This window comes from Chionomys nivalis, chromosome 9, assembly GCF_950005125.1.
Source record: "Chionomys nivalis chromosome 9, mChiNiv1.1, whole genome shotgun sequence".
NCBI classification, from domain to species: domain Eukaryota; kingdom Metazoa; phylum Chordata; class Mammalia; order Rodentia; family Cricetidae; genus Chionomys; species Chionomys nivalis.
In genome coordinates, this window is record NC_080094.1 from 38,389,338 (window position 1) to 38,400,593 (window position 11,256).

Here is an 11,256-nt window from a genome sequence, read left to right on the forward strand (position 1 = left end):
ATTAACTCATTAGCCCATGGGTGGCCCTCTCCAACCAGGCAGGCATGGGCTAAGTTCTCTGCTTAGAAATGCTGTCTGTGGGAGTGTGGCTGCAGTCTGATCCCAAGCCTGTCTTCAGTGATTGACAGCTGCACTGTGGCCATGGCCTCCAACGACACACCTGAAGGGGTGCGGTATATCTCTTCTAATGTCTGTGGTCCCCATGGGAAGTGCAAGAGCCAGTCGGGAGGCAAATTCACCTGCGACTGTAACAAAGGCTTCACCGGCACCTACTGCCATGAAAGTAAGAGTCCACCGGGAATCGGGAGCCCCGAGGGTACCCAGCTTGGGGAGCACTTGTGTTTGAATTGCTTTAGTCAGAAACGAAGGTGGAGGAGGCTAGGAAAGATTTATTTAGGTCCCATATGGAGGTAGTAGTCCATTGGGTAAACCACCAACAGCCTCTTGAGCTTCCCAAGATGACTTTGTAATGTCTTGGAATCTTATTTGGGTAGTCCTGCTTTTCTGTAGAAGTTTCTTGCCTAGGACCACCAAATAAGCCAATGTGTGAGGCTCTTAAAAAGAAAGGGAGGCCCCCTCCAGAAGTGTCTGCCTAGAAAGGGTGGTGGTGGTTCCAGGTGCATTCTCAGGAGGCAGCTGTGGAGGTCACTAGATAGTGCTTGGTGACCTCACGCTGTGCCCTTTGGCCCCTCACTTTCCCTTGCACTTCCTTGCACAGATATCAACGACTGCGAGAGCAACCCCTGTAAAAACGGCGGCACTTGCATAGATGGTGTTAACTCCTACAAGTGCATCTGCAGCGATGGCTGGGAGGGGGCCTACTGTGAGACCAGTGAGTCTGGGGCTGCTTTGGGGGACAGATGGCTCCAGGGTGAGGGATGGGGGTGGGAGGGATGGACGCCTTTCTTTGCTGTGGTCTTCCTGAGACTGCCATTGCTGGTGACTGTGATGACCTCATCTCATGTATCACCTTGGCATTTATTAAGGCTGCTGGGTATCAGCGGGGAGGAGCGACTGTTGGGGAATGATGGAAATAGATTGGTAGTTAGAATACGGGCCCGGGAGGAACCTCTCTGATTTGATTGTAATTTTTGTCCATCTGGACTTTAATTGCCATCGGCATTCCAAAAAAAAATTGTATCCTGACTCGTATTCATTCTTTCTGGCTGGGAACTTGTCGAAAAGGGTGATGATATCGAAGTCCCAGGACAACCCACTTGTTCCTGGAGGTGGTATAGAAAGCCAGGGCTGGATCTCACCGTAGGAAAGGTACCCTTGTTATCACGAATGCACTTGGGATCGCCTGCAGCTGTGTGTCGCTTTGGTTCTAGACATAAATGACTGCAGCCAGAACCCCTGCCACAATGGGGGTACTTGTCGAGACCTGGTCAATGACTTTTACTGTGACTGCAAAAATGGATGGAAAGGCAAGACGTGCCATTCACGTGAGTGTTGCTGCCAGCGTCCTCCCGTCTGTCTTCCGCGGGAGGGGAGCTCTCCAGCAGACACCCTCATGACTCGAGGTCGTCTTTCTTCAGGTGACAGCCAGTGTGACGAGGCCACGTGCAACAATGGTGGTACCTGCTCTGATGAAGGGGATGCGTTTAAGTGCATGTGCCCTGGTGGCTGGGAAGGAACAACCTGCAACATAGGTAACCTTCTGCCTTAGGTGGGATCGGTTGTGGGCATGGCTGTCATCTGTCCCTTCTCTGCCACTAGGCTCTTGGAACTCAGTGATCATTTTTGGGGGTCTGGTTCTCGCCCCCTCAGACCACCTGGGATCCTCAGCAAAGGTGGCCTTAACCTTCTTTTGTCTTATAGCCAGGAACAGTAGCTGCCTGCCAAGCCCCTGTCACAATGGAGGCACCTGTGTGGTCAACGGCGACTCCTTCACCTGTGTCTGCAAAGAAGGCTGGGAGGGGCCTATTTGTACTCAGAGTGAGTGGCCTCCCTTGAATTCTTCCTGGGCCACTGCAGCCTGTCCTTGACACTCATGGGTACTTGGAATTGAAACCAGAGCCACTGCTGTTTGATGCCTGCTACTGTGTCACCTGGGTCCTTACTAATGATTTTGATGGGATACAGCCCTGACCTGGCCATGAGAAAGTCACCCAGGAGATAAGTGGGGACAGATGGTTTCTCTGTTCCCAGCTCCGGTCTGACCAGCAGCCTGCCTCCTTCCATTCCCACCCCCGCCCCTGCCCCCTTTCCCTACCAGGGCCTCTTCCTGTGTACATGTGTCCCACGGCAAATGAAACTGAGCATGGTCCAGGCCTGCTTCCAATTTAGAATAGGTTTTCAACATATCTGACTGGGGTTAAATGTGATTGTACCCTTTGGGTGGTGAGGAAATAAGTCAATGGTGTTTGTACATAGACCCCCAAAGTTAAGTCTTTTTTTTCCTTTGCAGATACCAATGACTGCAGCCCTCATCCTTGGTAAGTGCGGCAACCTTTTAAGCTGGTACTTGGCTGTAAGGTGCATGGGAATCTCCAGGGATGAAGGTGAAAATGGAGGTTCTGATTCAGGAGGCCTGTGGTGGGGCTGTGTTTCTAACAAGCTCCCAGGTGGCCCTGGCCTGCTGCTCTGTGGACCACACTTTAATTATCCAGGCTGTGTCTTCATTTAGAGCAATGATTCTCAACCTTGGGCTGCACACGAGAATTACCTGGGGAGCTTTTAAAAGTCCCAATGCCTGGGCTGCAAGCCGAGACCTAGGAAATTAGATTCTCAGGGGGTGGTACCCAGGCATCAGTATTTTTAAGCTCCTTAGTCAGCAGCAGATATGACCTGGGTTGTGAGAGCTGATGTTCCGGCAGGCAGGGCTTCACGTGATGGGTGGGTTGGAGACCTGGGTGTTGGTAACTAAGGTCACCTTTGATTTCTTAGTTACAACAGCGGGACCTGTGTAGATGGAGACAACTGGTATCGGTGTGAATGTGCCCCGGGTTTTGCTGGCCCTGACTGCAGGATAAGTAAGTACCACCGTATCTCATTTTCCCATGGCTTTACTTGCTCATCCACCTCGGCATTCAAATCTTTCATCTTTAAGGACTTAAGAGCACAGTTCCAATGAATCTCCTTCCTCCAACGTGGGGATTTAAATGCCCCTGGCTGATATCCTCCCTGGTCATTCTCTGGGTGGCACAGCCTTCCTTGTTCTCAGGGAGCGTGCCAGCCATAGAATTTGACAGCTAAGCTATGCGGGGGCCCTGAGGAAAGTGTTTACTTCCCTCGTGATTAGCATGAAACGATGGCCAAGCCATTGTCCACGCAGGCAGCTGGGTTTCTGGCTTCTATAGACTTTTCTGTAGTGGGTTTGACTAGGCCCCAGAGAAATGATTAGAATCAAAAAGTGGAAGAAAAACTGAATTCTGGGTTTTTTCTACTTTAAACCCCCTCCTCCCATGCACACACACAAAAGTGCAGAATACTTTGTTTCTGTTGTTCTGTTCCTCAAATTCTTTGAAATTATAGTGGTAGTTGCATCTTACTAAGATGGGCTGGACTTCAGCACTAGATGGATAGGCTGTATCTGCTTTGCCTTCTAAGTCAGGCAAAGGATGGTCTGGGGGCCACATCAGTCCCACCTGTTTCTGTAAGTGAAATTTTATTGTATTGGGCTATACTTACTTGCTCTTAACCATTTTCTGTGCCTAGCTACAGGGTGCTGCCAGACTCCAGTCACTGGGACAGACATTATGGTCTAATGGAGTTAAACATTTCACTCTGACCCATTTTCAGGGAGCGATTGTCAGCCTTGCTGTAAAGTGTACCGTCAGAGGAGAGAGAACCTAAGGGAAAATGCTGCCCCTCCCAGGGTTCTTGGCTTTAGATGTCAGGACAGTGGTGGCCTTTGGGAGCCAGTAGCTAATAGAGGCTTCATGAGTGATTAGTGATATGTTTGTTGTATACAACAAACTTGGAAATTCATCGAGCTTGTACTTCAAGGATATTGATGCTTGTTGATGTTTGTAGGAAAAAACTTTCTATTAAAGCCTAAACTTGAACCTATTTCTCCTAGACATCAATGAATGCCAGTCTTCACCTTGTGCCTTCGGGGCCACCTGTGTGGATGAGATCAACGGCTACCAGTGCATCTGCCCTCCGGGACATAGTGGTGCCAAATGCCATGAAGGTAGGTGTGCCGGTGTCTGGCTACCTGTGCATCTTCTAAGTCAAGTGGACATTGCAGCCACCATTTGACTCTTCACCATAGGGAGGAAGGGAAAAGTAGGAAGGTAACTATTGATTTCTGTTGTTAGAAGATCACTGTGTTACAAAGTTCCTTAAATCCTTAAAACCCAGTGGCTTGCAGTATCTGTTTTCGTGGCATGTAGCATGATGGGCGAGCAGAGTAACGATTCCAGGTCCAATTCTGGCTGGTTGATCATCAGCTGTCTTTGAGGCATGTACTTTTTATAACAGATGGCAGGCACATCGAGGGCTAGCTCAACTGTGAAGGCTCTGTTAGACGGTCTCTCAGGTCATACCCAAAAGCAAGCAGTCAGTTGGGGTGGCCAGTGCACGTGCCTGACATTGTGGGAGGAGCTGTCGCCACGTGGCCAAGGACCTGGGTGTAACTATGTCTTAACAGGGAGGGGGTAAATAATTCAGAACCGTGCTCCGTTCGGTGGCAAAGGAAACTCCTACTTAAGTGCCTCCACCCCTCAGTTTCAGGGAGATCTTGCATCACCATGGGGAGAGTGATACTTGACGGGGCCAAGTGGGATGATGACTGTAACACCTGCCAGTGCCTGAACGGCCGGGTCGCCTGCTCCAAGGTAGGGCGATGAAAGTTTGCCGCACTTCCCCAGCGTTAATCACCGGGTGGCCGTTCCTGCTAAGCTACCAGCTCCTGTTTTCTCCTCCACAGGTCTGGTGTGGCCCTAGACCTTGCCGGCTTCACAAAGGCCACAGTGAATGCCCCAGTGGGCAGAGCTGCATTCCGGTCCTCGATGACCAGTGCTTTGTGCACCCTTGCACTGGTGTGGGCGAGTGTCGATCCTCCAGTCTCCAGCCAGTAAAGACCAAGTGCACGTCCGACTCCTATTACCAGAATAATTGTGCAAACATCACTTTCACTTTCAACAAAGAGATGATGTCTCCAGTACGTAACTTCTTTAATGAGAATGGGAGTGTGTCTGCTTGTTCCAATGTAGTATGGCAAATGAGGGGGGTCATCTACTTCCCTGTAGCCAAAAGTTGTCTCTTAGAACAAACTGAAGATTGAATCGAGCAGTTGATGAGACCAGGGACCTTTTTTTTTCTTCCATTGTTTACATGTGTGTTAATGCTTGTTTGTTTTAATCATTGTAGGGTCTTACCACCGAGCACATTTGCAGTGAATTGAGGAATTTGAATATTCTAAAGAATGTTTCTGCTGAATATTCGATCTACATAGCCTGTGAGCCTTCCCTGTCAGCAAACAATGAAATACATGTGGCCATTGTGAGTATAAGGCCATTTCACTGCTAATTATGATTACAAGGGAGTTAAGTTGGGCAATATCAAACAGCAATTCCATTGAAAGCAGTAGGTAGCCTTGCTGTTGTCTTATTTTGAATGATGATTACCATCTGATAATTCATTTTTTTTCTAGTCTGCGGAAGACATCCGGGATGATGGGAACCCTATCAAGGAAATTACTGATAAAATAATAGAACTCGTTAGTAAACGTGAAGGAAACAGCTCCTTTTTTGCTGCTGTTGCTGAAGTTAGAGTTCAGAGGCGACCTATGAAAAACAGAACAGGTGGGTGCCCATTTGGAATACATCCTTTCCTGGTGGCTGTGTTGTTGATGTGACCACACCATCCAGGAAAGCGGTCAGTTGGGAGTGATCTGACAACCGCCTCTTGAATCTTAGAAACCCCTCTACTGAGAGAACTCAGATCAATCTACTTGCCCAAGGTCACAAAACCTATATTGGTCTTGGCTGATGACGGCAGAGAGGTACACCTGATTCTTCTAGCCCACTCGCATGCTGTGTGCACTATCCTGTTGGCAAGCTCCCATGAAGAAGAGGTGTGATCTAAATCCACTGCACAGCCCTGGGGCAGAGTGGTACCTGCCCTGCTGCTGTACAAAGGCAGCTGTGGCATTTTTAGCCTAGCCTAGCTTGTCCTGAGCACCAAGAGGCACTCACTGGGTGGATGGCTTGATGGCCTGTCAGAATATTCAAATTTAACCCTTTGATGCTCCGGAGCACCACCGTTCTTCTGACTTGGGGAATTTGCATTGTTCACACTTGCATTTGGGTTTCTGTTAATTCTGAAATCAGCCCTGATCCTAAGCCACCAAAGTACCCAGACTCCCTGGGACCAGAAACAATCCCTGTCTTGTGGAGTTGGGAGAGATCATAGGAATATTCCTCTATCTAGCTGGTGCTTCTGGAGACAAGTATTTTAAGGGGCCAGTTCTCAGCCAGAGCTTACCAAGCTGCGATGTGACAAACTGTAGCAGCAATTGTGAAAAGGGACTTGTCCCCACAGCACCCCTCTTAGGGACTGAATACAGGAGAAACCACCATTTGGTATTCTGTTCCTGGGCTGAGAGTTCAATTAATTGGTCTTTGGCCTATCTTTCAGATTTCCTGGTTCCTCTGCTGAGCTCTGTCTTAACAGTGGCTTGGGTCTGTTGCTTGGTGACGGCCTTTTACTGGTGTGTTCGGAAGCGGCGGAAGCCCAATAGCCACACTCATTCTGCCTCCGAGGACAACACCACCAACAATGTGCGGGAGCAGCTGAACCAGATCAAAAACCCCATTGAGAAACACGGAACCAACACAGTCCCCATTAAGGATTATGAGAACAAGAACTCCAAAATGTCAAAGATAAGGACACACAACTCCGAAGTGGAGGAGGACGACATGGATAAACACCAGCAGAAAGTCAGGTTTGCCAAACAGCCCGTGTACACGTTGGTAGACAGAGAGGAAAAGGCCCCCAGCGGCACATCGACAAAACACCCGAACTGGACAAACAAACAGGACAACAGAGACTTGGAAAGTGCCCAGAGCTTGAACCGGATGGAGTACATCGTATAGCAGACAGCGGGCTGCCACCGTATGTAGAGTCTGAGGACACCCTGGGGCTTGTAGTTTTCTCTAAACTGTTGTCGTATTCCAGTCTGAGGCTGTTGACTTAGAACCCTGTGTTAATTTAAGTTTCGACAAGCTGGCTTCCACTGGCACCGGTAGTTTCTGTGGTTGGCTGGGCAATCGAGCACAGCGCTCACAGCTATGCAAAAACTAGTGAATGTGCCTGGGTGTACATTCCCCTGCAGCCGACACGTCGGGGCTCCCGGGAGCTGCCCAGCCCTAGGCCAGGAGCTTCCACTCGTGCCAGCGGTCCTAATGGTGAGGCAGCCTTAGGATCATAGTTTTATTTATATTTATTGACTCTTGAGTTGTTTTTGTATATTGGTTTTATGATGACGTACAAGTAGTTCTGTATTTGAAAGTGCCTTTTGCAGCTCAGAACCACAGCAACTATCACAAATGACTTTATTATTTATTTTTTTTATTGTATTTTTGTTGTTGGGGGAGGGGGGCCTTTGATGTCAGCAGTTGCTGGTAAAAATGAAGAATTTAAAGAGGAAAAATGTGTCAAAAGTAGAATTTTTGTATAGCTATGTAAATAATTCTTTTTTTATTAATCACTGTGTATATTTGATTTATTAACTTAATAATCAAGAGCCTTAAAACATCATTCCTTTTTATTTATACGTAATGTGTTTAGAACTGAAGGTTTTGGATAGCGTTGTAAGCATATGAGTTTTTTTTCTGGTGAACTTTTCTCATTCCATGTTGCCTGTAAGCCAGAATTAAGGTGTTTGGAAATAGTTTCTCTTGCAAGGATAAGATAGGCTTCTTCACCTGGGAGTACTAATGGAATTTTTTGTTTTTTTCTGACGTCAGGTGTTCCATCCCTTTCTTCATTGCATTGCTTTAAGGCATTTTAAGGATGACTGAGGCAGATTGAGAATTAATCTAGAACAAGTCTTTTTTTTCTTTCTTTTTTTTTCTTTTTCTTTTTCCTGCTTTAGACTTGAAAAGAGACAGGCAGTCGATCTGCTCCGGAGCAGTTTAAGGGAACAAACTGAGCTATGACTTACTATAGCCAGAATGTGAGTGGTTGAATCCCATTAAAAATAATCAGATGAATTGTGTGACGTTGGAAGCACACCGGTCTTCCTTTGTAAATTCTGATTTCTTTTTCACCATTCGTATGTAATGCTGGACCACTTGTCGCTTTGATTTCGTTGTTGTTGTTGTCTACTGCATTTAGGGAGTATTCTAATAAGCTAGATGAATACTTGAACCATAAAATGTCCAGTTAGATCACTGTTTAGATTTGCCATAGAGTACACTGCCTGCCTTAAGTGAGGAAATCAAAGTGCTATTACCAAGTTCAAGATCAAAAAGGCTTATGAAACAGAGTAATCTTGGTTCACCGTTGAGAGCGGGAAGATACTTTGTATTGTCCTATTAGTGTTATATGAACATAAAAATGCATCTTTGATGTGTTGTTCCTGGCAATAAATTTTGAAAAAAGTAATATTTATTAAATTTTTTTGTATGAAAACACGGAACAGTGTGGCCTCTTCTGAGCTTCTGTAGTTCTTGCTGGCTATTCCATCCCACCGTTTGGTGCTGCTGGTCATTCAGTCGGATGGAGCATCTGAAAGGGGCCAGGGCGATGCACTTTTGAAGCCTTTCCAACAGCAAAGTTTATCTGGGTTCTCAAGAAGTCTTGGGGCTGCTGTGAGGGCGGGAGCTGTGGGGGCCCCCTGATTCCCTTGTTATCTGACAAGTGTGGATACTGCTTGAATAAATACCACTGGATTAAAGGCTCGCAGTGTGGAGGTGAATTGTTTGGGAGCACGCACAGGGAATGCCCACTGCCCTGGCAGCACCAACAGGGTTTTCAGCAGTTTGGGATTGGCGTCGGGGTGAGGAGGGAGACTTGAGTACGCTCTCATTTCCCTCCTAGCTGTTTAGATTGGATGGTTAGTGTCACCTTGCTGTCATTACAGACCACAGCCTATGGCTTTACGTGTAGGCCTATCCTATCCCTGGAGGTTCTCTTTGCCACACAGTGGCTAGTCTGATGTTAGGGCCTGTCTAGTGACCACCTTGACCCAGAGAATGAGTGTTGGGCTGCCTCACCATGCAGACCGTGGGTGCTGGGTATCTGACTTCCTGAGAGCTTACAAGATCCAACTGCCCTCTCTATATATCTGCAAAGGGCAAGAACTGCGGCTCCCGGTGGCTCCAGGGGCATTGTCTTTTTCCTACACTGCGGGATTCAGGCGGCTGGCCTCTGGTTCTTCTTCGGCTAGGGATAAGTTGGGAAAGCTCATGGACACATTCCAGGAGCTATTCGGAGTCACTAGAAATTCCCTGCTTCTGGTTAGGAGGCCAAAGCTTACCTTTCTCAGAATTCTCCCTTGCACCCAGCATTTGGACTTATTCATGGCCCTTTGAACTTAATGGTGGAACACAAACGGGGTCAACCAATGTTGAAGAGGCATGCTCTGTTTTGTCTCCAGGAAGTTCTCTCTCTCTCTCTCTCTCTCTCTCTCTCTCTCTCTCTCTCTCTCTCTCTCTTAAACCAGTGTAGGGACTCATTTAAGGGCTTTAAGTGTCCCCGAATCCCTGGTCATGAACAGAAACCATCAAAGGATTCAATGTCTCTAACAGCCCTAATAGCGCCCAGCCGTGTTTTGTTTGGGTACCTTGTTGAGGTGCTTCAGAAGGACCCAGATAGTGAGTTTAGATGCCCATGACATCTTGCCTTGGTGGAGCCATACTTTGTCATTAATCTCTGCGGGTAGACAGCTGGTTTCTGCAAGGTGGGGTCAGAGGAGGAGAAGCAGGGACCCTAAAAGCCAGGAGACAATCTTGTTAAGCAGCACCAGATTCAAATAGCATTCTGAAGTAATACCTTGTTCTGGTGGTTTGTAAACTTGGATTCTGCAGGACTCTAGAATTCCTTGGATAGCTGCCAAGTAGTTCTGTGCCAAGAAAAAAAAAATTAATGAGCTTCTGCAGTTCTTCATTCCAGGAGGGAAGTGATCTTGAGATTCATGGGTGTTGTCTTGACGAGCCTTTGGTCCCGACACTGAGTGGTGGGAGGGCATAGGTCAGACTCCTGTGGGCACGGCTCAGAGCCAGGATTGTGGAGAGAGAAGGAAACGAAGGAGGCCCGGTTATGCTGGGGTCAGGGAGGAGAAAAGAGGACTCGGCTTCAGTCCTCCCAGAGATGTTCTTAGCCCTCCTGCAAGAAGCTTTGGGAGAGAAACATTTCGGGCTAGAATCCGAAAGTTAGAATACACCATGAGATGCCAGAAGGGAATTACCCTCAGGCTGATGGTTTTACCTGAGACACTGTCCCTAGATTCTAGACAGCTGCAGAGGAGGAACACTTTAAATGCAAGTGAGTCTGCATGCCTCTCGCTTTCTTCACTGCAGAAGTTCGGGCCCATCCCAAGACCCTGTAGGATCAGAACTCACCCAAGTAGGGTCTCAGAGCCTACATTTTCAACAGGCTTTCCTCTGTCCCTTCCCCTCTTTGCTTGCTCACAGTAAAATTTGAGAACAGCGCCACTGAAGTACTAAAGTATATGCTCGTCATTAATTGCAATGTTTTCCCTCCTTGTTAAATGGAATTAAACAGCCTGGAAGCCAGTTTGTTGCTAAATTACCACCTGACATCATTTTGAAGTAAAACGATTACACTGCCCCTTAAGCAAGCTGTGGGCTATGTGATTCATCTTTATTAGCTGATCTGAGGGGTCAGTGAGTCAAAGTTAACTTATTTAGTAATATTTCTTTGGTAGAAAGGAGCCAAGGAAAGCAGCTGTACGGTCCCCACCTTTTTAAATGGTATACCTGCTTGCCTCAAAGTGAACAAAGTAAGTTGCTGAATATCAGCTGCTTTTAAAGAAACAAAAAAACTGTCCTAGAGGCCCATCGGGGTTTGAACTTCAGTTGAATGCAGCCCCACCACTTCCGTTTTGACTGTGGGTTGCTTTCTTGCCTCCACTGGGAATGAGAAACAGGAGTTCAGAGGTTCCCGGGCTGGGAAGACATAAGCACATGGGTTATGGGAAGCCTTCTTCTGCTAATGTGTATTTATACTTTGTAAGCTCTGATTCATCCAAGCATTGGAACACAAATCTGCTTCCTGAGGTTCAGTTTTTAAATAGATAGTTTGCAAAAACAACAATTATTTTTCTTAACTTTTTTTTCC

The 11,256-nt window shown here is 47.2% G+C and overlaps 1 protein-coding gene across 1 annotated transcript in view; it reads left to right on the forward strand.

The window, feature by feature from the left end:
- Jag1 (jagged canonical Notch ligand 1) overlaps nucleotides 1-8,832 on the forward strand; it is a 34,906-nt gene extending 26,074 nt beyond the window's left edge. The window contains exons 14-26 of the mRNA XM_057781350.1: nucleotides 119-283; nucleotides 719-832; nucleotides 1,332-1,445; nucleotides 1,539-1,652; nucleotides 1,822-1,938; nucleotides 2,411-2,438; nucleotides 2,890-2,975; nucleotides 4,025-4,138; nucleotides 4,675-4,784; nucleotides 4,877-5,110; nucleotides 5,320-5,451; nucleotides 5,603-5,753; nucleotides 6,589-8,832. Of these exons, the coding sequence (XP_057637333.1) occupies nucleotides 119-283; nucleotides 719-832; nucleotides 1,332-1,445; nucleotides 1,539-1,652; nucleotides 1,822-1,938; nucleotides 2,411-2,438; nucleotides 2,890-2,975; nucleotides 4,025-4,138; nucleotides 4,675-4,784; nucleotides 4,877-5,110; nucleotides 5,320-5,451; nucleotides 5,603-5,753; nucleotides 6,589-7,046 (1,937 nt within the window). The 3' untranslated portion in view covers nucleotides 7,047-8,832. The remainder of the gene's footprint in view (nucleotides 1-118; nucleotides 284-718; nucleotides 833-1,331; nucleotides 1,446-1,538; nucleotides 1,653-1,821; nucleotides 1,939-2,410; nucleotides 2,439-2,889; nucleotides 2,976-4,024; nucleotides 4,139-4,674; nucleotides 4,785-4,876; nucleotides 5,111-5,319; nucleotides 5,452-5,602; nucleotides 5,754-6,588) is intronic.
- Nucleotides 8,833-11,256: the final 2,424 nt, after the last annotated feature.